Source organism: Synchiropus splendidus, chromosome 1 (assembly GCF_027744825.2).
Source record: "Synchiropus splendidus isolate RoL2022-P1 chromosome 1, RoL_Sspl_1.0, whole genome shotgun sequence".
NCBI lineage: Eukaryota > Metazoa > Chordata > Actinopteri > Syngnathiformes > Callionymidae > Synchiropus > Synchiropus splendidus.
This window is the reverse complement of record NC_071334.1, coordinates 58,925,698-58,953,176: the sequence shown is the minus strand read 5'-3', so window position 1 is coordinate 58,953,176 and position 27,479 is coordinate 58,925,698. Positions and strand designations below refer to the sequence as shown.

General features: G+C 39.9%; 3 protein-coding genes across 9 annotated transcripts; 2 read left to right on the top strand and 1 right to left on the bottom strand.

Annotated features, from left to right (window-relative positions):
* Nucleotides 1–289: 289 nt before the first annotated feature.
* Nucleotides 290–6,238, bottom strand: LOC128749486 (long-chain fatty acid transport protein 6). The gene is made up of 10 exons (XM_053849144.1): nt 5,721–6,238; nt 4,954–5,154; nt 4,716–4,874; nt 2,653–2,777; nt 1,952–2,143; nt 1,796–1,886; nt 1,518–1,716; nt 808–905; nt 601–731; nt 290–477 (listed from the first exon to the last, which is right to left on the bottom strand). Exons 1-10 carry the CDS (start codon nt 6,196–6,198, stop codon nt 301–303), a joined length of 1,851 nt encoding a protein of 616 aa, XP_053705119.1. The 5' UTR covers nt 6,199–6,238; the 3' UTR covers nt 290–300.
* Nucleotides 6,239–7,041: 803 nt separating this feature from the next.
* On the top strand, nt 7,042–16,941 carry zer1 (zyg-11 related, cell cycle regulator). Of its 2 annotated transcripts, none has more exons than XM_053853947.1 (16): nt 7,042–7,151; nt 7,897–8,115; nt 8,187–8,337; nt 8,476–8,930; nt 9,340–9,513; nt 9,625–9,739; nt 9,973–10,119; nt 10,327–10,500; nt 10,622–10,837; nt 11,107–11,148; nt 11,449–11,568; nt 11,940–12,055; nt 12,135–12,323; nt 13,310–13,407; nt 14,020–14,122; nt 14,252–16,941. In XM_053853947.1, exons 2-16 carry the CDS (start codon nt 7,949–7,951, stop codon nt 14,337–14,339), a joined length of 2,355 nt encoding a protein of 784 aa, XP_053709922.1. In that variant the 5' UTR covers nt 7,042–7,151; nt 7,897–7,948; the 3' UTR covers nt 14,340–16,941. The 2 variants fall into 2 exon arrangements, with proteins under 2 accessions (XP_053709922.1, XP_053709921.1); XM_053853946.1 differs by having other exon boundaries at nt 7,055–7,393.
* A 760-nt stretch (nt 16,942–17,701) lies between these two features.
* Nucleotides 17,702–27,360, top strand: sh3glb2b (SH3-domain GRB2-like endophilin B2b). 6 transcript variants are annotated; one of them, XM_053851993.1, is made up of 13 exons: nt 17,703–17,906; nt 18,869–19,010; nt 19,597–19,608; nt 20,813–20,941; nt 21,509–21,642; nt 21,721–21,813; nt 23,072–23,134; nt 23,764–23,826; nt 24,293–24,316; nt 24,424–24,513; nt 24,660–24,760; nt 25,954–26,134; nt 26,225–27,360. In XM_053851993.1, exons 1-13 carry the CDS (start codon nt 17,844–17,846, stop codon nt 26,330–26,332), a joined length of 1,203 nt encoding a protein of 400 aa, XP_053707968.1. In that variant the 5' UTR covers nt 17,703–17,843; the 3' UTR covers nt 26,333–27,360. The 6 variants fall into 6 exon arrangements, with proteins under 6 accessions (XP_053707976.1, XP_053707968.1, XP_053707985.1 ...); XM_053852001.1 differs by lacking the exon at nt 19,597–19,608 and having other exon boundaries at nt 17,702–17,906; XM_053852010.1 differs by lacking the exon at nt 23,764–23,826.
* Nucleotides 27,361–27,479: the final 119 nt, after the last annotated feature.

Genomic DNA, 27,479 nt, shown 5'->3' with positions numbered 1-27,479 from the left:
GTATATTGTATCGCTGTCTGCATTTCATGCTCATGTAATTATGTGACTGGCAAAGATGATTCAAACCCGGTGATGGAGCATTAAGCAAAGACAGACAATAAAATGGCAAAAACTGGAGCTCTAGCAAAAGATAAAGTAAAATGAAAAATCAACTGAAGAATGTACTATTAAAACATCAATACATCAGGTAAACAAGTCACAGAATGGAATGTCAGGCAACTCACTCACCTACAAATTCAGTGTTAAAGCCTTTCAACTAGTGAATAGATTTCCATTTTGACAGCCACTAACCAAGGATACTTATAGTTTAACTTTGCCAAGTAAAATGTCTTGACAAAGAGAAGCTGTGAGAGGAATGTAGTCCCCCTGTACGTGATCTAAAGAGAAGAGTGGATCAGTGACGCTCTCTGTGTTGAACCCCTCCTGGACCAGGCGCTGTTTTTGCTGCTTGAAGGTCTCAGTCAAATCCAGACGGCTCTTGAATTACGAGAAGAGAATGTCAGTGTTTTATTACCCTACATAGACAACACACAATTAATGCCTTCCACGTGTGGCTATTTTTCACCTTTCCCGAAGAGTCCCTTTTGCTTTGAGACTCACCTGTATCCTCAGGAAACGCGGCCATGCGTATCTAGGGAGTGATTCTACCAGATGGCGATGGAGATCGGAACCGTTTAATACGTGATTTGGTTTTAGGACGATTGCACCCATGCCGGTACGACCCTCATATCCTGTCAGTGGATAAAGAAAATAAATAAAACCAGAATACATGACTGTTCTTCATATTTCAAAAGAAACTGAACTGACCTGGGACAGAGACCCCGTAAACATTGGCCTCTTGGATGCAATCAAGTTGCAATAAAACCTCAGAGACTTCCATCGTGGAAACATTTTCTCCTTTCCATCTGACAGACACAAAGTAAAATTTTAATAATCACTTGTCATCGATTTGGAAGCATACTCAACTTGAGAGTCAGAGATCAAGTTACAGCCACATTTGTGTTTAAAAAAAAGAGGACCCACTGCGCCCCCTGCTGATCAAAGAGCGAGAGACGATGTTTATTAATTTCAACATGAAAACGATGTCCAAGCCCCAATGTGAAAACTCTACTATTTATTCATTTACTTTTTTGGGAAAAATTAAATAATAACAATATAACAGTCAAAAGCACTGACTGAAGAGTCCTGGAAGGCAGTTTAGTTCTGAGGAGCTGTGACCTGATGGCCACCACAACACAAACATTCATTTTTAAAAATCAAATAATAATAAAAGATTTTAAAAATGAGGCTGATGTCTGCCTGACTCCTCAGTCAGAGTCAAGTCGACCTGGACAAGCAGCGGCAGAAGATAATGAGAAGATGATGATTGTGCCTAAGTAACAAACCAACGTTTGTTGGTCAACTGTTCCCCTCTAACTACTATTACTAGTTCAGAACATCAATAGCCGCACAACTTTGAAATCCCCCTGTGTTGTTATCACAACACAGCTGCTTTTTACTTGGTCTAAAATAATCACCTGAAAGTGTCCCCAACTCTGTCCCTGAAGTAAAGAAAGTCCCTGTGGTCGTGAAGGAGGAGATCTCCGGTGTTAAAGTAGACATCGCCAGATTTAAACACATCTCTGACTAGCTTCTTCTCCGACTGCTCTCTGTTCCCAGCGTATCCTAGGAATTGGTTCATGGCAGAAAGAGGCGCCACCAGGATACCTGCCTCACCTGGAGACACAAACTTATAGAAGTACATTTTAACAGGCTGGATGCTGCGTCATAATGCTTTATGAACTGTGACCATCACCTTTATGTGTCCGTATGCATCTTCCAGAATGAGATCTGATGGGTTCATATGTTTGAGGGTCATATTTCAGGAGCTCAAATGTCATGGACAGCTGACACAGAAAAAAAACAAAATGTGTTAAGAAAAAAAAAACTGGAAATGAATGTTGTTTCTGACCTTGTTGAAGTAGCCAGCCCTGCCGATTGGGCCAATCTCATCAGTATAGTTGAGGAATCCAACACTTGCTTCAGTTAAACCATAACCTTCTCTGATCTTGCATCCAAAACGTCTCACAAATTCCTTCCACACATCCGACCTCAGTCCACTTCCTGCAGCAAGCCAAACACTGTGCATACGCTCTTCTGGAACCTGGTTAAGAGAAAGAAAAAAAAAAGATTTGCTTGCTTCTGACATTATTTTATTTATTTCAGCCCAATGAAAATCTAGTATTTCCATTATAACTTTTTAAAATTGATTTTTTTCATGATGTTGCGCATTCACAATTATATCAAGAATACAATGCGTATTTTATTCATTGTATTTAATAGTTATATCTGTTCATAGCAGACATTTTATTACTAATTGTTAAATAGAAAAAAAACATCTTATTTTTGTTTATATTATGCCTACCGCCTTGCCAAAGGGCCCTTTTGCAAATTGAAATGTGGATCTGCATTCTTGACGTGGGTGTCACACAACACTCGGTCAGCATAAGGGAATCACCCATAAGTATGGTTTTAATGCACATTTAATGACATTACTTTGCAAGTACCACAAGTAGAGGTTGTTATTGGTCACTGCAATGGATGAATTTGAAGTGCAGAATACTGACCTGGATGAAGTGAAATGAGTGGCTTTAGAGAATGATCTTTGCTCACCATGGGCTGGTTGACCAGGTAACGACAGAGTTCTCCAATGTACTGCACCACTGTGACATTGTGCTTCACACAGTCTTTCCAAAACTGGCTGGCAGAAAACTTTTTTTTTAGAACACAAGTGGCTCCTGCAAACCAAAAGAGATGGAAGAAGGACACTAGTCACTCTGTTCTTGAAACCACATGTATCCTCTCCTGGTGTCAAACATCTGAATGGTATTCCACTACAATACAAACATATTTATAGCTCTAACCAACATTGAAACAAGCTTTATTTTGTGTCCTTTCCTTTGAGGAAATGAGAATTCCTGTAGGTCTCCAAAAAGGATGTCCATTATCAAAAGAGTTTCCTTCAGCCACAGTATATGCAATATGAAGGCGAACCTTCCAGGAATTGTGTTTTTCCAAGATCATTTCTGCCACATATTCCTTTGACAATATGAAATGCAGGCGTCTATAAACCCAGGAGAAATCTCTTTCTGTTGCCACAAAATTACAGAGGCAGGCAGCAGTAAAGGCTGTAGAGAAAATGTCAACTTTTTCTGCACCTTAGTTTTACTGTAGCAACACAAATAATAGCAAGAACATCAGTAAGAAAAAAAAAAAACATGATGCAGTACAATTATGTGAAAATATTTAGAAAGAGCCAACCCCCAATCTTGAGCGGGTTCAAGTGTTCTGCAAAACGACTGCTTATTTTGTCTTGTACAAACACAATTTATATCTTTAGCTCCACTGAACCACACCCTGAAAAACGACTCACCACTGTGCCTCTTGCCCACACACCTCAGAATAATGTGGGTGTCAGCGAAATGAACCATGTTTACACGGCTGCTATTCAGACTTCAAGCTGAAATTCTTTAATAAAGGAGCAAGATTAAGAAAAAGCTGCATGTCAACTGTCAATATTTTAGTTTCTTGGTGAATGCTTAATGCAATATTGCACTGCATACAGTGTATTTCAGATTAGTGCAGAGCTCTTTTGTGTATTTAGGATTGTCTTATGGTCCAATTGCCTTTCGAAGTAATGTATCTGATGGTGATCGTCTGTCAGTCTGTATATAAGCAAAATAACCTTAAAAAAAACGGTCAAAATTATCAACATTTTTATGGGACTGCTGACAATGGGACAAAGAACAGATGAGTAAATGTTGGTGGTGATCTGTCTTGGACTCATTGAGGATGCATCACACTTGAATGCAGTGCAAGCTGTTCATGCTCCTGTGTACACTGCTTCGTGCAAGTGAGTTCCAGAACGCTGACACCACATGCTGTCTTGTTGAGGCCAATTGCTATCGACGGTATTTCAAACGCCTACAAGGCAAATGATGTTGACAAGACAAATACGATTGTCAAAGTATGGGCAGAAGTCAACGCCCTTGAAGGCTTTTAAGTATAAAGTCCTTTTACTCGTTTATAAAGACCTTACTTACTGTAATTTCCAAACTATAAGCTGCAACTATTTCTCACGGTTTCAACGATGATGCCAAAATATTGAGCGTCATGGCATCAAACCGATGAAAAACAAGTGTTTTATTTACCGTAAAGCGCTCCTAATGCACTGCGGTGATGGAACTTCGGATACAAGGGCGAAAACGACACATTTTGAGCGCTTTAATGTGAATAAAAGATGTAACAAGTTCATGATTCAAGTTCAGAATATTGCGAAGCTTGTTTCCTGAGTCAGTCTTAATGCTGGATCCCGTTTTCAACATTAGTTATGTATGAACAAGAGCTATTTTCCTTTCTAGTGGGTGCGGCTAATGTTCCGGTGCGCTCTATAGTCCAGAAATGGTGCATGGTGCATCACATGGCCCAAAATCTCCTCCTGACGCACAGTCCCATGGCAGCAGTGTCCTCTAAACTCAATATGATTGTTACAATATTTATATTTTGTGCAGGTTGGACATTATCCCAGGTGCATGGCGACAACAAAACCTGTTTAGCAAAGATATAAACACGTATTGATATGAGAGCAATATAAACAGATATGTTACTGAAGTAAGGAATTTAAATTGCATTTAAATGTATACCAATTGATAGGCATCTTATCAGAGTCATCCTACCAAGCAGTATGCATCCTCCAATCCCCAACAAAGATGCCGACATATGATATAGAGGAAGGCTGATGTAGACGATGTCATCAGAGGTTGCCCCACACATGTGCAGGAAGGCCATGCTAGCAATGGCTTTCAGATGTCCGACCCGTGCCGCTTTTGGGAGACCTGCAGCGAAAGAGTAATGACACAATTCAAAAGAGACAATTTCAAACAATGGACAGGAAAATGGATGCGAATACAGTACCTGTGGTGCCTGATGTAAATATGAAGACAAAATTTGACAAGATGTCGACTTTCGGAGGGCTAACAAGGTTTTCTGATGGTGCGACTTCAACCTTGTCAAGAAGACTGTGGAAACCCTCAACACAGGAGTGATCCACCAGCAACACAGTCACATCTTCTTCCTTCAGCTCTGACTGCACCTCCTCCACCAACGGAGCCAACTCTAGAGTTGCAGAAACAGCATTCCCTAACTTGCACTTGTTGAGCATTATACTGTCGTAAGTGCTACACTTTTTTAAACATGATTTTGTTTCTATCAAAAATACTAAAAAGCATTCATACTTGTGTCTGAGACAAGAAATGAAAAAAATATTCAAGACAATGTATTATTTAAAAGAAAAAAGTGTGGGGCAGTGTCTTGTTTTCCTTGAATGTCATTGGTCAGGAAACAATGTGATGGAACAAAAGACATTAAGAGGAAACTAACAGCTATTACAGCTTGACTTTTTGTAGGAGATGGATAGAGAGACTGCACTTGCTGTAAATAAAAACTAGGGCAGGGACTGTAACACACACACACACACACACACACACACACACACACACACACACACACACACACACACACACACACACACACACACACACACACACACACACACACACACACACACAAACACACACACACACACACACACACACACACACACACACACACACACACACACACACACACACACACACACACACACACATATATAGTGAATCAGTGAATCAGTGAATCCAAACCTGCACCGACCACCAGCGTCCTGGCTCCACAGCAATGCAGACAGTGAAGCAAAGACTTTGCTTTGATGTTGTTGTTGAGGAAGGCGACCTCGCAGCCCACTTTACACAGCCCCAACCACACACTGATGAAGTCCGGTTCATTGCACATCAACAGGGCAACAATGTCGCCTTGTCCCAGAGACTTCTGATCCCGAAACACGTAGGCAAACTGGCTACTTCTCCTGTCCACATCGCCATATGTCAGGCTCCTGTCTTGGAAGATAATGAAAGGCTTGTTGGGGGTTTTGCTTGACTGGTGAAGAAAGCAGTCGAGGTATGTGAGGATCCCCTGTTTCATCCGAGCTTGCAGCTTCTTCTTAAACAGCCGCATCTTGAGGTAGTACATCAAATCCGCCCACAGGAAGGGATACGCGATTTTCTGATAAATGAGGAAAGTTATTATTCCGGACAAAAAGGCAGTTAATATAAGCGCTAGCATGATGGCACGGGGAGACACCAAAACCCGCTCCAGACTCCTGAGAAACTTCTGCCTTAAAGTTGTCACGGCGCATGTCTTTAGTTCTGCTGACAGACAGCCAATCAGAAACGGGCAAACAGGTTGCCGCTTTGTCATTGGTTAATATTTATTGTCTACTACTTCCGACACACCCGGCTATTTTGTATCAATAGTGAACTGAATGATTGTGGACCGCTGTTTCAATTGAATGACACTCGCTATATCAATACACTGTACTTTTTGTGGCACATTTTCCAGATGTGCGTGTGCGTGCACGAAGGTGCTGGGCACCCCAATAATAAGACATTGAATCATTTCAACATGGGAAATTGAAATGCATTTTATAATAAGAGGAAAAACCTTTTGATCTAAATACTTTCTGCTAAATTATTCTGTTAAACAACCACAATGTTCATATTGCATCCCTTGTTTAATGTATTGTATATATTACATTTATTTACGTTGCACATTATATAATTTATTATTTTATATTGACTGACTTAACTAACTTAACTGTTACAATTGACATGGGGTTCTTGACTATTTTTAATTCTTATTCTAATCACTCAATTTACTGATGTGATGCTTCATAATGTGAAAGAAAATAAAGCGAAAGAATTATTTATTCCAAGATCAGAATTAAATGCAACATAAAATTCACGAGATTATAGGAGATAGGTGAATTTTGAGATTATTTTGAACAGTCAGCTACAATCAGCTTCGATGTTTATTTTGAAAAATGATAATAATGAAATGTCCATTGAATCGCACTGCCAGCGATGTGGCGGAGCCCGGGTGATGTAGAAGGAGGCGGGTGAGTGGGAGGAGCCTGTTTGTTGACATCAGAGAACGAAAATCAGATGAGTGAAGACTGGAGACACGAAATAAGCTCCATTCCGCCGTCACAGCGTCGCAAAACCTTGGCGAAAGCTAAGGTAGAGAACTCCACGTAAATGCGTGCAACCTCACGTATCGATGGTAGCTTGTAACCTGTCATGGCTCACTGGAACTGAGCGAGCGTTAGCCTTACTTGCTAAGTTAGCTAACAGTAATACAGCGAAAGTCATCGTTAGCCACAAGCTAATGTAGATGCCGGAATGTAGAGTCAGCTGTATCGGCGAGTGTCAGAATAACTCGACATAACAAGCAACCGACGTTTGTGTATAGATTGTTGGGGGTAAGTAGTTCAACGTCAGATTGATGTCGTCTCTCCGCATTTTGGTTTAGTTTTGTAAAAGTGCATTGCCTTGTGATGTTGCTCGCTAGCTCGCCTGCTAACTTGGTAACGCTCTACTGCCAGGCGACCAATGTATCACTTTGTGTGGCTATTTAAAACATTACAATCAAATAAACTTACTCGGGCGGTTGTAATGTATTGTCACAGCCATACTGCTATTCGTGGCTCAGTAAACCAGGTTCAAATTAGTTTGTAACAAGTAATTAGAGTAAATTGAGAGCACAAAGATAAGCAAACAACGTTCAGTTTTTGCTTAGTCTCGCATATTCCTAAGTTGATGCTTGATAATTAAATAGAAGGAACAGATTAACCTTAACATTATTGTCCATTGTGTTGTTTAAAACACATACATGCTTAAATGAGTAATTGCTCGCAAGCAAGTATTCTTTTTCTTTGGTCTGTAGAATTTAAACCTATCACAAGGATAACGTGTCTTTTTGTAGGTCCACAGTGCTGCCCCATTCTTCCATCTGAGCTGACCAAGCAGTGAAGGAGATGGCAAGCAAAGCAGGAGACAGCCCTGACAGCCTCATGACCCTAACTATGGTCTTCTGCTTGAAGAACCTTAGAAAAACCATGTGCTACCAAGGGTTGAGAAATAAACTCTGTCTCCGATCTGATATCTTCCTGCCCAGTGAAATCTGTGACAAGCTCATAAAATTGTGAGTTCACTAAACTTACTGGGTTGCACAGAAAGGTAAATTTAATATAATCGTGTGTTCATTTCCATTAGATACATGGACTTGGTCAACACAGACAGCACATTTGAACCAGAGGAGGGTTTCTTTCAACTATTCTCAGATCCCAGAAGCACAAGACTTACAAGGGTCCAGTTGAAAGAAGAGTTTGTCCGGGACAGAGACCTTGAAAGTATCAGAAAACAGGTATGTTGTCCAGTTGATGAAATGCTCAACAAGAGTATAAAAAAACAAGTTTTGCAGACCCGAAGACTAAAAATACATGGCAGCTAGTTGAAAGCCCTACCATGTAAATAAGATTTGTTTTTTTGTTTTGTGTTGCAGGACCTGATTGAACTCCACCTCACCTACTGCTACAGTTTGACATCACGTAGCTTGAAAACCATTGCTTGCTTCCGAGAGACATTGGTCTCTCTTTGTCTCTTCGGTTGCAGTTTGATCTTCTACAGAAAAGGCGGTGCTCCTCTTGCCTGCAACGATGACATGGGGGATGAGGAGGAGGACAGCCCTGCGTCTCGGCAAGCAATTGAGACAGACTTTAATTTTGAGGGCTTTCACCGACTCAGGCTACTGAACCTGGGAAGCCTTCCTGATGAAGTGGATGCTGAAACACTTCTGAAACCGCTGAAATCTATCACCTCACTGGATCTGTCCAATGTTCAGTTGATGGGAACCACTTTTCTAACCCAGTGGAAAGAAAGACTAGCATCTCTTGTTCTCTACAACACAGACTTGTCAGAGGAGTTGGTAGATACTCTGGTGGAGCTGGTCAATCTCAGGTGGGTTTTAGTTATCATGAAGTTGTTCTTTTTTCGTTTGTTTAAAGTATATTCATGAAACTAATTAGTAGTACTGTATGCATGAAAAGTAATATAACACAGTCCCAAGAGTGACATGATAGCTCTTTCCTTCTCTTTAGTTTTCAGTATCCTTGAATTTCTATGAGTTTTTAGTGATTGTGGTAATGCATCTTTCACAGTAATGAGCTTCATTGTGAAAGATTGTGATCACAGTTAAAATAATAGTTTTTATGAATTTATGAAGACAATTGGATATTTTAAAGCTTTAATGTTGCACATATTTCTGAAAATCACATTAGTATTTTTAATATCCTTTATATATTATGGGTGTTCGCTGCTTCATTTCAATTAACTGTTGTTGTTATTGACCAAATACTTCACTCCTCAGGCACCTTGACATCTCACGGGAGAGCCGGCGAAATTTTAAATATAAGATGACAAGGAAAATCCTGACAGCCATCGTTCTGCGACTGACCAATCTTGTATCGTTGGACATCTCAGGTCATGTAATGCAGGACAACTGCACAGTCCCACACTGCGATGAAGCAATGGGTCGTCCAAGGTGAATAAACTCTATTCGTTACAATTAGATAAGGAATTTAAATGCTAGATACATTAGATAATACCCTTGTACTTTCAAGACATTGAAATAAAGGCATGTTTACTCTTTCAGCATAGAGCCATGCAAGAGTAGCATTGCTCCTCTCCAGGAGCTGAAGAGGCCACTGCAGTTCTTGGGCTTGTACGACACGACCCTTTGCAATGTAACACACATCCCAGCTTATAAGGTACTGTTGACTGGAATACCCCTTCACCTGTGTCGTTTTCTAATTATTGTCTTCATTGACAGACCATGGTGTCTGTAACTAAGAATGCAGAAAACATTTTATTAGGTTGTATTTCTGCATATTTCTTCCAGGTTTTGTAACAAAGTACACTGCTCACCAGCATTCATCATAGTCAAATTAATACTTTGTGGTGGTGTTTTTGTCTTTGCTTTATACCTTATTTCATCTCTTAGGTTACTGGATCAAAGAATGAAGAACAGGTCTTAAATGCCATCGAAGCCTACACAGAGTTCCGGCCTGAGCTGGCACACAAAGCCATCAATCAGCTATTTGACATTGCAAGGATACAGCACTGCAACCAACTGCTTCGAGCTTTACAGGTGTGGTTATTACATCTCCGCATTTTCTTCATGTGCACACAGTGTCATGAATACTTTTTAGAAACAAATATCAAGTAACTGAGCCATGTGACCTTTAAATTGTGCTCATAACAAATTACCTTTTCGTCAAGAAAATTATGCTGATGATGTCTTGTTATTTTATACCCTGTTTCACAGTCATAACCACCTAATATGGGTTTGTTCCAGCTTGTCATTGCAGCACTTAAATGCCATAAATATGACAAAAGCATCCAGGTGACAGGCAGTGCTGCACTGTACTATCTGACCAACACAGAGTATCGCAGTGATCAGAGTGTACGGTTGCGTCGTGAAGTCATTCAAGTGGTGTTGAATGGAATGGAGCAGTACCAAGAAGTCACAGTATGTAAAAGCTGTTGTTTTACTGATATGATGTCGTAATACATGCACCATTATCATATTTGGGAAACCGAAACAGAAACCAAGAGGATGAACCTTTCAGAACTTCGTCTGCCTCTTTCAGGTCCAAAGGAACTGCTGCCTGACTCTGTGTAACTTCAGTATTCCAGAGGAGCTAGAATTCCAGTACATTCGAGTCAACCAACTGTTGCTCAAAATCTTAGAGCCTGCACGGCAGGACGACTCCATCCAGAGAATTGCTGTCCATCTCTGCAACGCTTTAGTCTGCCAGGTGGACAATCATCACAAGGAAGCTGTGGGAAAGATGGGCTTTGTCAAGGTAAGAAGTTAATGTCAACCATTAAAACACAACTTGTACTTAAAAACGAGTACCAAATTATTTGGGACAATTCATATAATATTTTCTGCCTGAATAACTTGGTCTCTTCAAATGAATGTCATACTCTTCTGTTCATGAACAAACTTGTCTCTTCTTTTTCACATTCTGTTGTGAATGTGAAACAATAGATCAATTGGAGCACAAGTTCATTTGAGAAATAATCGTATTGAATTAATTTATAATTTTATTATTGTTTGAACCTTTTTCAGACAATGCTGAATTTAATCCAGAAAAAGCTGCACGATCAAACGGTATGTTCTTTAGTATCAAACTGTGATTGGATAATAAAAATTTGCACTTAGTCATTTGAATTGTTTTGTAAATATTATCTCCTCAACTTGAAAGTCTATAAGCACGAGACTGTAAAAACAAGAACTTTTTACTGGCATTTCTCAACTCAAGTATGTTTTTTATATCGCTAGCTTCGGATTGAGCCACCAGTGTTGCAAAACAGAGATGAACAGAATGTAATCATCCGATAATGATAGGTTTGTGGCATTTCTCTCATTTGAATGTAAATTAAACCAAGGCGTGTCCATGTTTGTTATCAGTGTGATCAAGTGATGGAGTTTTCTTGGAGTGCTCTGTGGAATATCACTGATGAGACACCTGACAACTGCCAAATGTTTCTCAACTGTCGAGGCATGAGTCTATTTCTGGAGTGTTTGCAGGTGAGTCACCGCCAGGTCAACCTCCCCTCAAAATATTTGTGAAAACGCCGAAGAAGGTGTTAATTAATGGGTCAAATGGCTGTATTAAAGACTATTTTATTTTATATTAATGTATCAATTTCACCGTCCTTGATACTATTCAAAAGACTTTCTGTGATCTCTTAGTGCCAAAACCGAACTAAGGAGTTTCAAATCAGTTGGACAGGATGATACTTGTCTCCCTTGGCTACCATATACTCCTGTCTTCATTTTACTAAATAACATGATTGATTTGTGCCTCCAGCGCATTTTGCCTCAACTTGTCTTATTTGCTTTCACAATCAGCCAAAAAAATCAAATATGTGACTCTCTGTAAACGCATGTCAATTCAGAAGTTTCCAGATAAGCAGGAGCTACATCGAAACATGCTGGGGCTTTTAGGAAATGTAGCTGAGGTCAAAGTGCTGAGGCCACAACTACTGACTCCACAGTTCATCACTGTTTTCAGGTAAGAGCTTTGAAGAGGAAGTGGAAGGAAACGCATGCTGATGATGTATTGATGTGCCCTTCATCTTGTCTGTCAACAGTAACCTACTAGACAGTAAAGCAGATGGAATAGAGGTTTCGTACAACGCGTGTGGAGTTCTCTCTCACATCATGTTTGATGGGCCTGAGGTTTGGTCCATGGAGGAACCCAAAAGAGACACAGTGATGGACAAAATGTGGGAAGCCATCCAGAGTTGGGATGTCAGTTCACGACGCAACATCAACTACAGGTGACCTTCTCCTGCGAAGGTTTTGATTGAAAGGGAGGACCGTTATCCTGATTTATTAAAACAGAAGATGTTGTATGTCACTACATCGCACATTGTACATGTTGTATCAAATATGACAAATATGGTAGCAGGTTCTTTCTTTATTCAGCTTGTTTCTGTTTGTACTGTAAAATAATGTCTAGAATGATATATATTTTTAAGACTCTGTATTGTTGTGCAGCATTGGGGAAATGATACAAAGAAATAATCAAATATATAAAAGTGAAACATATAATAATAGGGAGGCACCAAATTGACAATTTGTGGCCCAAGCACAATTCTCCATTATATAATAGGCTGATCATGTCAACAGAAGGCTCTTGATAATTTGGTTTAACACTCATTGCAAACTTCTATTCTGACTCTCCAGTAGAACCCAAAACTTCAACACTGTGTGCCGACCTTGGATCACACGTAGCTCAGAAGTGTCGCCATGGTGACAGTCGGATCCGTCCACACTTGATACTTTGACACTGTGGACAACAAAGAATTATCAAATAAAGAAGAAACATATGATACATGGGTCGGAAAGTCAAAATCATTTCCACTTGTCTTGACCCACTCCTGTTTAAGGGAGTCTGTGGCCAGATTTTTCTCTGCACTTAGAGAATGGGGGAGTGGGTTGCCAGACTTTCATCAGTGGTGCACTTTGCAGAGTTTATTCCTCCTCTATGGTGCATTTTTGTATTAAAAAACACATTCCATTACATCATATTGTCGATTTGAACCAAAAATCATTGTTCAGGCTGCGTTGCACGGTGTTCGTTCGCATCACACGCTCACGCCACCAAAGCTGAACGTTGCCTTTTTTCACTATTTGGCCAAATATATTTGGCCACTGCATGTTCGGTGCATCCCTATTAATAATAATGACCTAAGCATATGGCTGTACAAGGGAAAACTTGTTTTCTACTGGTCACACTTAAAACTCAGTCATTGTCTCGCAGGTCATTTGAGCCCATTCTCCGCCTGCTGCCCCAAGGCATCTCCCCTGTCAGCCAGCACTGGGCCACATGGGCTCTCTACAACCTGGTGTCAGTTTACCGTGAGTATCACTGATTCAGGTCTATCCACTAGTTCACCGTTATACGCTGTATATTAGGTATAATATAGTGGCTTCACTACAAACTGCCTACAAAAACTTTGGGCAGAATTTTTATTAGCGATAAAGTGAACAATGTTTTATGCTGGATAGTTCACTTATTGAATATTTACATATACAGCACTGTTTAATATATAATCAGTTCAATAAATAAACAGTGTTAAATGGTGGTCAGTAGCCCATTCAAGAGAAATACCAATGTCTTGAATTGAATTTGGAGTCGATAGGTCACTGGATTGCACTGGATTCATAGTTTTTTTCTCAAAGAAAATAATTTGCTGTTGAAAAGATGTGTACAAAATCAGCAAGAATCTTTTTCATGATGAGGTTTGCTGTTAAATTAAGGACAAACACAAGTGTAGACTGACTAAACTCGATTTCTTCTTGAATTATTCCTTTTTCTATTGGTCATCGTGTAGATGCGGCACATTATTGTATAAAAGTGTGGTGTCTTCACGCTGTGCCTCATCTCTGTTGTGTGTCCGTTACAAAACATATTATTTGTTCAGTGATGACCCCTGCAGTCAATCTTGTCTGTCAATTTCTGCCCTGCAGCGAGTAAATACTGTCCACTGCTGATAAAGGAAGGAGGACTCAGCCTTCTTGAGAAAGTTCTGGAACTGGAGAGTTCACACCAGGATACCAAGGACATGGCACAGTAAGGCAGAAATGTTGAACTGAAAGTTTTTGGTCAAACTATTGCTTGAAGAAATACTGCTGCTTGTTATGATATGATGAGCTGCACTCTTTAGAATGTTCTGAGTCACCACCCTGTGTCATCTTTTAGGAAAGTAATGGAGCAGTGTGAAAACTTTAAGGAGGACCCTATGGAGACAAGTAACGCACAGGATGTGAACTTCGGACAAAGAGGTTGACCTCTCAAGTGACCAAAATCTGTCACGGCAAGATTAAGTTCTCACCTTATCACGACTCCACCAGGGGTTCATGTGTGAATTCTACTTCCTCTGTGAGCTATCACAATTTATTTGTAGAGCAGAGTTGTGTTTCAGGTTCTCTTCACACTCTTTTGACTAAAAAAATATTTTAAGAGAAGTGGAGGTGGTGCATGGTGTTTTATTTTGAGCGTTGGAAGGTGCTTAATTTTGCTGCACATGAGCATCTCTACTATTGGGATTGGGGCGTGTAGATCACTGTTGTCCCTCTGAGTTCGGGGGTAGGTCTCCGTGCTTCTACATTGGTCAGATTCTTTAATAGGAACTGCGCAAAAACACGGACATGAACTTTATGATGGCAGACAAAATAATTACAGCCGTGTGGTGCCAGGTATCATGCACTCAGGTGTTGGCTCTTTCGCGGTTGCTCACACTAAACAGTGTATAGTGAAATGTAGCCGCTGTATGTGTAAGCTGCAGAGAAGCGTCACGCATCTTCCAAAACACATTGTTTTCTGTGTGTGTGTGTGTTTCATATGTAAATATACTTGTCTCATAATTTTATTGTGTGATTGTTTTATAACTGTAAAAATCTCATGTTGAGGTGTCACAGGGGTTCGATTCAGCATTTGTTTAGAATATTAACTTCCCCCTTTCTTCTTTTTTTCAGCTTAAGGACATGCTTTTTCAAATTCGTATATATATACACACACACACACACACACACACACACACACACACACACACACACACACACTAAGCAGCGTCCCATTTATTCGAAAGTAGGTGTAGTTTTACTTGAGCTGGATCACTCAACATTTAGTTCAATCTCATCCATTTTGATCTACATTTCTCATACTCAACACACATATGGATCTTAATGTTGATCAAAACAATGCAGATTGAAAAACAATTTGTGTCCAATTGATAAGTAACTGGATGGATTTACGGTGTTTCATTTATTTATCCATTTATATTCTCACACAGTCACATAGAGTTGCCTTTTTTGGGCAACCATCCACGTACCATATCAAAGCACTTTGAAAGTGAGAATACTGACTGTTGTCCCCATTTTTATTTTTTTTATTTTTTGTTTTTTTTACTAATCAACCCCCTCCTTTATTAAGACCGTCGGGCATAATGCTGGTTGGCCTCTTAGAACTCTTCCTGATAAGTTGTTCATGCTGGTCTTCACTAGAAAGTTCTCCTCAAACAGTCCTCAATATTCACAAGAGTAGCAACAACAGGAGTGCACTGTCAAAAATAACAGTGCGATATCATAAATCAAATATACAGTAGAAGATGCTTTTTTCAGTTATAGAAAATGCATTTGTAGTGTCAGTAAAAAACGGCAATGTTGGTCAGTAGTTTCTATCCATCATCTTGTCGCCACAAATTTATATCTGGTGAAGATGTTTCCTGTTGGTTGAGGCTTGTCAGCGAGCAACACCTTCTGTTGTGGAGTGATGTTCTCAAGAATTAAAATTTAGCAGACAGACTTTTTGCGATTACATTGAATCACTTTTTTAGTTAGACTGCTGCTCAACTAACATCAATAGTGTAACTAGTTATTTTTTTGTTCATCTTTCACCTGTCATCTCTGAACAGAACCGTTGTTTTGTTGTTGTTTTTTTTTTTTTTAATTGACATTGAATTCTAAGTGGATGTCAATACTCATTATTTTCCTCAACTATTACACATACTAGTTAGAGCTTAAATTTCAGAGTAAATATAGTTTGGTTCTCATGTTCCATTGTAAAGGCTGTTCCCTCAAACGTGCCAACCAATGCAGGGTATGTAACTGTTTCATACTAGCATCATTTGTAGACGCAATTTTATCAGGTGTCATGCTTTACATAAGTTGTCTGTCAGTAGAATTTATAATATATTCAAACCTATATGGTAGAGCTTATTGAGGGTGTTCAGTTTCTTTTGTGACATATATCTCACTCAACTAGTAAGTTCCAATCTAATCTTCTTCCCTCTTTTTTAAGAACCCAGATCCTTTATTTATTGTGTGTTGTCAAAGTGTGAGGCTCTTGTACTCCACTGACATCATCATAAATGTCCACCAATGCCAGTATCAAAGAATGACCACTCATGATAAATGAATTGTTCCCGGTTGAGCAGGACCAGCTCGGCCGTGTTGTAGCTAGTGCTCAACGTCTGCTTCAGTCTCTTATGCAAGTTAACGCACACAAGCTGTTTGGGTGCTCATGGACACTTTAATCTTACCTTTTCTTCACTAGAACACCTGCTCAAGTGGCTTGAAAGGCTTCACTTTGGAGATTAGCTGCTTCTTTCTTTTTGACAGACCATGTGATGAAACCCAATGTTGACGATAATGTCCCTGACGCTGTGTCCGGTTCTCTGCTCTCAGTAGAAAATGTAGAGGGGTGAGTGACATTAGTTTACAAGTTTGACGTGAGCCGATTATTTATGAAACAGAGTTGGAATGTGTGTGAATTATGAGTTTAATCCAAAACAGAGTGAAGAACATTTTGATCCAAATAGTGATATTTTTTATTCTCAACAGATTTGTTCCACGCTATTAGTGTTGACGCGAATAAGCAATAAAAATGGAGTGACTTTACAATGTGTCTGGTGACTCTTTGTTTCACACTCGAAAAGCTTGCCGTCATTATTTACTGAATGGATTATAGTTTTCCATGCTATTGACTAAAAAACAACCTTTTTAACCCTGGGTAAACAGCTGAGGTATGTTATGCGTGCAAGCATGTTTAACCTGTATTTAAAATGTATCTTTGAATGTTGAACGAGTAAATGAGTTTTTCGTATATTCAAAAGGACCTTGAAATATTGTCTTACGGGTTCCATAACACTTCTCTGCGCCAAAATACACATAGTTCTTTTAGATCAAAAACAAAAATGCATTGTAATTGGAGGCAAATTATTACATTACAATACACTCCAGATGGTTGTGCTTCATGATCAAAAAGTAAACAAGATCCTAAAAGGCAAAGTTTTTTTTTATTTGTTCACTCATAAGCCTTTTGCAAGCAAAACAAATACAAAAGCTGAGGAGACAACAACGTCCAAATACAAGTGCGCTTCAAATGCTCCCTGGAGAAGAGAATGGCAGTGCAAAACCATTCAATGGTTTAATGGATGAAGCAAAATTGTCCATTGATGAACGCATAACTGTTGTCTGTCCTCATCTCCAGTACGGTAGCTGGGATTGACTCTCAAATAAAATAATTAATGCGTGAATGACAGTTGAATCATTTTGAATCTTTGATGGTTTAACGTCAAATGGCGTCAGGGAATCGACTGCCCTAAATCGGTTAGATCTGCGGTCTGCGGTCATGCCTGGTCCCGTTCCAGGGAGGCAGGGCGGAGAGTGGATCGCCGAGCGTCCATGAAGGGGATTACAGGCGTCGCTCCATCGCCTCAGCTGATCCAGAGGATTCCCTCTTTGCGGGAAACGGTCGAGCTGCGTCTGCATGCGCCACTCTCGGAGGAACCATGGACTTCAACGTGAAAAAGCTGGCTTCTGATGCCGGGGTCTTCTTCACCAGGGCAGTGCAGGTACCTGCCGTCGCTGTCTCCAGATCTCCTTGATTTACCGCCATACTGTCACCACCGCAGCCTGCACTGATGCTGCGGCCCGTTCGCCTCTTATGTAGTCGACAACGCGCGCTCGTGTCGCTATTTAGCGTTTCATATTAGGTCTGTTTGTTGTGCTTTGTCTTTTCGGACTTCTACCCGAGCTGTAAGCCGATAAACCTCTTTCAAAGCCCGATCCATTATTGATGGCTGTGATCTGGTGTACAGCAGTGCCTCATACGTCATCAACCGGAGCTTCAGCTGTTTGCTTCAGTTGTTTCCACTCATGTTTGTTGGTTCCTGAGGGGAAGACTAGCACACAGTTTTTGCTCCTGATATTGCTTCCATACTTGGACACTATGAAATATGTATTCATAACTAATGCCCGTCAGATCGTAGCGCAGCTTGGCTCTTACTGTCGTACTGTTTGGTGTGAGCTTCAGACGTGAGATTTGGCTTCTTCCATACGTGAGAGCTCACCGACCACCATGGAAGCTCCCAGTCTGAGGTGGTCAGTACTCTTCTGTAGGCGCTACTCCTCGGTTCAAAGAGAGAAATATAAAACAATCACAATCAGTTTTATTGCCAAGGTCAGTGAGGATCCCACCAGCTTTGGAACAACGTGCAATAATGAGCAAAACATAAGAATGATAATAAAAAGAAATAAACAAAAATAAATAAATAAAATAAAGAATAAAACTAAACAATAATAATAGAGGTAATAAAAAATAAACTACAAATTCACAAAGTGATCTGTCTGATGGCCGAGAGGAAAAAGCTCTTCTTGTGATGGGAGGTTCTGATCTGGATTCACTGTAGCCTCCTGCCAGAAGGACAGTCCATGACCAGTGTGAGAAGGGTCGGCTCTGATCCGACGTGCACAATATAACAATATGGTCAACGTGTTTCAATAGCTTTTTTACCCAGTGTTTTTTGCCTGATAGTTCACAGAGGAGAAGCTGGGCCAGGCTGAGAAAACTGAGTTGGATCCACATCTGGAGAACCTGCTGATGCGAGCTGACTGCACCAAAAACTGGACTGAAAAGATCTTGAGGCAAACAGAGGTTCTCCTGCAGCCAAACCCAAGTAGGTTTTTGAGTCATCATATTCCACAAAGCAAAACAATGGCGGCAAACATCATTTGGAAAAATTACAGGAAGTATGTCCAAAAAAAAAAAAAAGTCCCACAAGTCTCTGAGACCAGCAGGCAGGAAGAAGGTCAGATGAACAGCCAGGGATGGAACGTGAGCCAGAGCCTCTGCAAGCTCTGTGTCCGCTTTAAAACGTTTGAGTTTTGGAATTCATTATTTCCATTTTGGTCCTTAAGTTTGGAATTATTTTTTTCTTTATTTTAGCTAAATAGCTATATCGATGAGAAATTTCATGAAGGACATAGAAGATATGTTAACCTGTAGAAGAAAAAAAGAAGGAGTGAACAATTGTTTTGGTTCTGTTTAAAGCACAAGAATACTTATCTGAAAAATGAAAGCATTGCAAAGATATTTTGTGTGAAAATGCTGTTGCTTTTTCTGACCCTTTGAAAATATCCTGAAGGATGGCGGATGTCATGATTATGTTGAATTTAAAGAAAGGCCACCTGAATTTGTATTTTTTTTCTTTATCCGATCAATAATTATTTTTCACTGTCTGTTTTCAAATACTCATGCTGCAGTTGACCACACGGGTAAGTCCTGGCCTCTTTTCCTGCATTGCACTCAAGTAAATAGAGTATGGAAACAAAAAAATCAGTCACAGGAATGTTTTGTTTTTTGTTTGCGCATCTGTATTTCCTGAGTTGACAAGGTGATTCTATTGTCCGCCGAAGTGGCGTGTTGACGGGGTGTGGATGTGCACGATGCAGATACTCCCAGGTGTTGAATTACTAATGAATGCCTGGAAGGTGCACGGTGACGATGCCAAAATAATTGTAGCGCTGTGGATGCTAATATGTTTTTGTTTAAATTATCTCTTGTACATTCCAGTGTATTTTCCTTGAAATGGCAATTGTACTTTTGCCCCAAAAAACATGTATTAATCTCAATTTAAGTACGGATAAAAGCCCAATTCAATGCTACAAGACCTGAACATTGTTAGGGATTAGTGGGGAGTTTAAAAGCAAAATAAAGTACAATGAACAACTTCACAGAGAAATGATTTGCCTTGGTATTACATCAACACACTCCAAATCAGAGGTGGGCAATTAAATTTCCTAAAAGGCCACATTAGAAACTGTAAGTTTTGTGAGGGGCCATCAACAAAAGAAGGACAGCGATGACTACAAAACATGATGGAAAAATATCCACAATACATATGTAACAGTAACAAGGACACAACGAACCTAAAAAGACTAAATGTAAGTAAGGATATTGAGAAGTGTAAATGTAAACCTATTGAAATATGTCATTTCATATGCATTTAATTTGAATATAAATCAACATAACTGTAGACCAGACGTTCCAAATGAACAGGCAATTTATTTCAAAATATATTTTCAATATTCCTTCAATATATTTTGAGGAAAGAGAAAAAACACACAAAAATGGCCAATGAAAAGAAGAAAACTTTAGTCTTAAAACAAAAACATGCTATATTTGCTGCTGAAGTGGTGTTGGTGACTAAAAAAAGAAAGAACAAAAAAAAAAGGCAGAAAAATCATAACATATCAATTATAGTTTTAGTCTGACGTCAGAAAGGCCACGAAAATCGGGCCGCATATGGTCCCACACTTTGCCCTGCTCTTCTCTAAATTGTATGAGTGGCCAGTTGACGTACGGTTCTATGATCTGTATAAACTCCATTGATGCTAGTCTTGCTGGAGTTAATGCAAGTTAAAGTGTTAATTCATGTTGCACCTCTTTGAAAGCTGAGTTAGTTTGTTGTTGTTTCAGGTGCACGAATTGAGGAGTTCATCTATGACAAGCTGGATAAAAGGCTTCCATCCAGGACCACCAATGCAGAGCTGCTTGGTCAATACATGCTCGATGCTGCCAGTGAATTTGGACCAGAGTCACCATATGGTCAGTGCATCCTTTATGTGAGGTGGGAGGTAGGGTTAGTCCACGATACGTTACTACGCTGCAACGTCTTCCCTAAGATCGCATGACATCGAGTGAGGATACTTGACTTAACCTGTAGTCATGTGACTAGAAGCCTGACACAAATAGTATATACTGAATGTTGAACTAGACCGCGATAACAGCCAGGGCTTCTTTTTGTTCACTTTTTTTTCCCACTTTTTTTTTTTCATGCATTTATTTTTGCGTAAAAATAATCTTCAGGTTGATGAAACGTCTAGCAAGGAAGGCTGCAGCCTCACAGCATCCAAATCCCTGCAGTAATGAGTGAATGTGAAAGTCATGAGCTGCTGACTTTGCTCATAGTCATAATCATAGTGTTTGAACATTTGACATGGCTCAACAACCACGGGGACATATACCTCCGTGTCTATAGTTTTCATCAGGTGCACTCATCTCATCTTACAGATGCCATAGAACCTTTGAAAATATAAGTACTCAACACACTAAATACACAGTTGAAAACTGTGACATGCTATTATAGCCTGTTCTTTGTGAACTTCTTTGCAGGTAGCACTCTGATCACAGTCGGGGAGTACCAGAAAAGGCTTGGAGGAGCCGAGCGAGAATTCCTCCAAACGTCAGCTGCCACCTTTCTCACGCCGCTACGCAATTTCCTCGAGGGTGACTGGAGAACAATATCGGTGATGCAGATGAATGTTCTCAAAATGGCCTCACATTCCTCACAGCAACATCTAGACATGTCCTCATGTCCTCTGCAGAAAGAACGACGACTTCTGGAGAATCGTCGTCTTGACCTTGACATCTGTAAAGCACGTCTGAAAAAGGCCAAACAGGCTGAAGCGAAAGCAGCAGTGAGTTTTCTTCTTAGTTTTCCAGCGTTCTTATAAACTAAGAATCAGCACTCAAGCCATCACCATGTACTTATAGTGGTGAACCACAGGGGGCGCCATAAGTTTGCTCTCGTTATTCTTTTTTTTCCATTCAATATCTGGCCTAATGAAGCTTTGCTGGACGGTGTGGTTATGCAATGACAACGCAGCCATTGACTTATAATCCAGTATTTTTCAAGCCCTTGGTTGCTGCAATTATACACGGGTTGCCTGGGTTTATTTAGATTTTATTGCTGTAAAATTGTGAAAATATGACAAGTTCTTCAACATCTAAACTCACTGGAAAGTTGGGAACGCCCATGCACACACAGATATATATTATTTATTTATTTATTTTGGTGTAAAGCTTGTCCCAAAAAGCCAGGGGCCCAGCTAGAGACACTTCATGTCACGTTCTCATGTCTAGGCAGAAGAATCATCATTGCTAGTTTATTTGCTGAGACGGCAAAATGATTTAATAGGTTTGTGAAATTGCTTCATAGGTCAGCATGACGTGGCATGTTTTTGTGTGCACCTGCTTTGAGAGTCACCTACTCTGTTTGTCTCTCCCACTTGACTCCGTTGCCTGAAGTGCCTGCTGCATGTAGCTGAAGCTCCCTCTACATGTGTGATCCTTAAACACGACTGACTAAACTGTTAATTATCTCACAACAGATTTCAGCATTGCTGTGACTCAGTTTTGTCATTTTAAAACACACTAAAGTTAAACAATTAATTGTAGTTAAACATCTTCAACAGGATGGAATGATTTAGACTGTGAACAGTGAAGTTAAATAAGTGTGACATTAACCTGACCTTGTGTTATTTTAATTCCCTTTTTATTGAAGTTTACCATGATTCTTCAAGTTCAAAAAATAAAATTAGGTCAAAGTGGAGTTAGAGCTCATTATCTGTAAATAATTGTTTAAAGAAAGACAGTATTTTCAGAGTACAAGTCTGGAAAATATCTGATCAAAGTGAAATGAGATAGAGGTTTAAAATAATAATAAGAAAGTGTAACATTGAAAATATTTGCCATTGACTTTTCTTCGTTCTCCCACATGAGGTTTATTAAGTATCACCACACCTGACTTTGATATTCATGAATGAAATAGCAGTTTATATCAATCCAACACTGCACTGGTCTGCACTGTCTTGCTTGTCGCTGAGCTGTTCACTGCACTGATGGCAATGGCATGACATGTTCATGTTTGTCTCCTCCCCCTGCTTCTGTTTGTAGGCTGCACCAGATTTTCAGGAGACACGGCCTCGAAATTATGTTCTTTCTGCAAGTGCATCCGCGGTAAGAGTCTGCGATTGACCTTAACCTGCTGCTCATCGTTGACTAGCCAGGAAAAAGTGGGAGCATGGCTGTGCATGCAGGATTCACATAATATAATTGGACGACATATACAGTTTGGTTTAAAACCTTTGTTCCAAAAGACGTAACCCGTATATGAGTAAGTATCACAAAGCTCTAAAAGAGCAGGTACAAAAACTCTTCTGAGTGAGTGGTGCATACAGGGAAGATATTATATGGAAAGAAACCTCATGAGCACAATGGAGACAGTATTACGAAAGTAATGTTAAAACTTTTGCAAAATTAGAGACAATTTGATACATTGACTAACAAAATGGATAAAATGAATGTGTGTTAAAAAAAAAAATATATATCTATATCTATATCTATATCTATATATATATATATATATATATATATATATATATATATATATATATATATACACACACACATATACATACATACTGTAACAGCAATACGCTGCCGATAATCAATACTTTTTACTTTTTGTTTGGATACCCAGACTACACCAGTACATAGGTCAGTCCTCGACTTCATGTTCATATAAGTACTGTCAAGTAAATCATTTGTTGCTGTCACTCTTTGTGTTGAACGTGTCACTGGGCCAGCTTCGCAGTGACTGGGACAATTGGGATGTGGAAACAGATTCCTGTGTGTCGGAGCAGAAGAAGGTTCATGGACCATCCATCCTCTGTGGTTTTCCGTAGCAGATGTTGTCGTGTATTGTGTAGAAGAGACCTTAGTGTGTGACTCCCGTACAAGCCTGAGCCACTCTACAGATATGATTGTAGATGTAGTGGAAGACACATTTTATGAATGTAACGGAGGCCTCAACCTCAGTCACTCAGGGGGCCACATCAAAATGACAGTTGACATTTGTAGAATTTACAGAAGCGAACCATGTTTAATCTGGAATTATAATCAACCTATATCTGTCATGAGAGCTTCAGCTGTTGCAGTGCATCACAGGACTAGTAGTATGAGTGGTGGGAGTATTCTTCATTGTAATAATTTATCCACAAAAATGCATCTTCCATCTGGTTTGTTGTGTTCTCCCCCTATGTACAGAACATGTGCTGTCGTTCGATTTACTGTTTTATTTTGCACCTTTCTCTAATGACTCTTCTCGTCCCACAGCTGCTCAGTGAGGAAGTGGACAAGGTAAGTAGACGGACGTCTAGGTGGTAGCGATCATTCATGTGAGAAATTTTGGATAAATTGTGTAGTATGCTTCCATTCCATTAACCTACTTTCACCAATTTTTACAGGCAGAGCATGAGCTTCGCATTGCTCAGACTGAGTTTGACCGTCAGGCAGAGGTCACCAGGCTGTTGCTGGAAGGAATCAGCAGCACACATGTGAGTCCATCGCAGGAAAGGGTCGCAGCATTATTGAGCTCGTGCTCTGTGGTCCCAGCTGCTGATTCATTTATCATAAATCCATTAGCTCTTTCCTGCACTATTATGACTATATTTCTATTTTATTTTTGTGATTCTGTTCTCAGCTCAACCACCAGCGATGTTTGCAAGACTTTGCAGAAGCTCAAGCCACATACTACGCTCAGTGTCACCACTACATGCATGAACTGCAAAGGGAACTCAGCAAGTGAGTATAAGACTGTGTGTGTGTAAAAGCTGTGTATTTTATCTAACCGTCAAGTCAATTTATTTTGTTTATTGATGATGCGAACCTCATGTGTGAACTGTTGCCCATCTGAGCTACACAAGATTGACTCCACAATCTGGATGAATGCTATATGATAGAAGTGATTCACCTTCACCTTCACCTCCTTCTTCTGCTGCTTATCCGGGGTCGGGTCGCGGAGGCAGCATTCGGAGCAAGGAAGCCCAAACTTCCCGATCCGCACAAACCTTCTTGAATATCTTCATATATAAGTATCGATACTATAACGTTATATCTTTCAGCCCTACTTTCATTGTACAGCTAAGACCGGTCAACCACAAACGTCATTTCGTGCTGGCTTGTGATTGACCAGTGACTTTCTACATTGTTTTGTATGGTAATGTTGATATCTTTCTGAAAATGCAGTCATATCGCATCATTTTCTATATTGGGATATCTGGCATGAATGACCAAATGTGAAATAATCATATCGATAGTATGATTGCAAACTTGAGAAAGATTGCATGATTGTTGATACTAAGAGATTAAAGAAATTTCTTTTTTTATTGGCATCAAAAACAGAACCACAGATAAACAATAAATTCAATCAAATAATTAAATAAAAAACACTCATGTTTTTAAGTGTAAATGAATGCAAAATATTAAACCTTAATCTGTTTAAAAGCTTCTTTTCAAGCCTCAGCACAAGCCAGACTAGCAATGATGAACGGCAGCTCAACTAACCTGTTGGAATTTGTCATGAAGCCATGTCCATCTGCTCCACTGAGAGTGCACATCTGATCCTTTTGGGAGCATTGATAGTTCTGACCACCTTCCCTGCTTCTCAATTAAATTCAGATATATTGACGGAAGTAAAGAGGCCGGGAATCCTCAATTTTTTGCAGCACTTCTGGTGCAACAACTGACCGGCGTAATCTCTCACGGGAACATAGGGAGGGCGCCAACTTTAACTTCATCATGACAATAAAAGTCACGCACCATCCTTAGTCAACAGTCCCTAAGATATGTGAACCTCTCTGGATGGAATGAACAGAAGATCCTGCCATTTTTAAGACTGCGATCCATGGTCTTAGACTTATAAGGCCTGGTTGCTTCACACGTTTTATTTCATAGAAATAAAGCTCTGTTCCTCTCTGTCCTCTTATTCCTAACAGGCGCACAGATGCAGGTGGGAGCTCGGGGCCGTCCGTCACGCCCTCCAACTCCTCCAGCAATAAGCCAGGAACACTGAACATGGAGCAGATGCAGCTTCCTGTTACAGGCACCAGGAAGGCTAAAGTCCTGTATGACTATGATGCCCATGATACCAGCGAACTCTCTCTGTTGGCTGATGAGGTAAAGTAAGAGTGGTTTGATTGTGTGTCTCTGCCAACACAGGAGTTCAAGCACAAAGTATGAAAAGATGTTTTTTGCTCTCTTTTAAAGCTCATCACCGTTTACACCGTCCCAGGCATGGATCCCGATTGGCTGGTTGGAGAGCGAGGAAATGAAAAGGGAAAAGTTCCTGTCACCTACTTGGAACTCCTGAGCTAATTACGTGCTCACGCACGGAGATGAAAAGCACGTGGATATCAGTGTCACTCAAGTGTGTCGGAAACTCCGACAGTATATTTTCATGTCAGTCAATATTCAATCGAAGACCAAATTTAAGACACATAAACAGTGGTATATAATCAAGTAAGCAAGCACCAAAATGAAATATTTCATTCTTCAATTCCACGAAGACAAAAAGTCTGTGATATTTTCCTTCATATTCAGGTAATCCTGGTCTGCAAGTAAAACTGTAGTGTAAAAACTGATATAATCACATTATACCTTTGGTCTCCTCGAAGGATATAAAAATCACTTGTTCTTCAGCTCATTAAAATAAGAGGTCAGTTTTCTTTTAAATCATTGCCCTGATAAACCATTCCGTTTTCCTCACCGTAACCCCACAGAACACATTTTGTTTAAGAATGACTAATACATTTCTACTGCTGGGAATAATTGAACACAATTGAAGAATGAAAAGCCTTTGCAATAACTCCCGGGTGCTTCATTGGTTATGAAATAAAGTTTTTATATTTGGAAGTGACCGTGTTGTGTAGTTAACCTGTGTGTGATTGTGTTAAGGGCGAACCTTGGCACCGCAGCCTCTACTAATGGACCTTTTTTGCGTCACGACTGAAAGCAGGAATACAATTTATTGTTACGTCTTCTTCAGCCACGTTCACGTATTTTGGTGAGATGCGCAGTTTTCGACTTGCGTGTCTAGTGTCTTCTATTGTTATTTAATTTGTCCTGGTTCTTTCCCCTGGCTTTGTCAAGCTTTTGAAGTCCGATATATAGTAAGAAGAGGGGTGGTCTTCTATGTGAGATGATCAGCATGTGCCGCGTGTGTGACTGTATTCATGCTTTGGGAATGTACCACCACATTATGCTCGATGTTCACCTCCTTTTTTTTTGGATTAAGTGTGCTGTAATATGCCTCTGTGATAGGACTGGTTCTAATTTCAAATGTCCGGACCAAACGTCAACACATACTTGTTTGGTTTAATGTGCAATAAAATGCATGTACTATATGGTCAAGTGACTTTTCTTCAAAAATGGATTCTACTCCTTTGACCTCCTATGACAATCGCCCTATGGGTGGGCAGTTAAACTTCCTACGGGGGCCACATTGATCACTGTGAAGAGCAAA

Bases quoted from the DNA above. Each gene is read 5' to 3' on its own strand.
- sh3glb2b (XM_053851993.1), top strand. From the start codon at position 17,844: ATGGACTTCAACGTGAAAAAGCTGGCTTCTGATGCCGGGGTCTTCTTC. The intron at 20,942-21,508 runs GTCAGTGCATCC...ACTTCTTTGCAG, and splicing joins TGGACCAGAGTCACCATATG to GTAGCACTCTGATCACAGTC. The intron at 26,135-26,224 runs GTAAAGTAAGAG...TCTCTTTTAAAG, and splicing joins TCTCTCTGTTGGCTGATGAG to CTCATCACCGTTTACACCGT.
- zer1 (XM_053853947.1), top strand. From the start codon at position 7,949: ATGGCAAGCAAAGCAGGAGACAGCCCTGACAGCCTCATGACCCTAACT. The intron at 8,116-8,186 runs GTGAGTTCACTA...CATTTCCATTAG, and splicing joins TGTGACAAGCTCATAAAATT to ATACATGGACTTGGTCAACA. The intron at 11,569-11,939 runs GTGAGTCACCGC...ATGTCAATTCAG, and splicing joins TATTTCTGGAGTGTTTGCAG to AAGTTTCCAGATAAGCAGGA.
- LOC128749486 (XM_053849144.1), bottom strand. From the start codon at position 6,198: ATGCTAGCGCTTATATTAACTGCCTTTTTGTCCGGAATAATAACTTTC. The intron at 5,155-5,720 runs GTTTGGATTCAC...CTGCAACTCTAG, and splicing joins GACGCTGGTGGTCGGTGCAG to AGTTGGCTCCGTTGGTGGAG. The intron at 478-600 runs GTGAGTCTCAAA...TCGTAATTCAAG, and splicing joins CGCGTTTCCTGAGGATACAG to AGCCGTCTGGATTTGACTGA.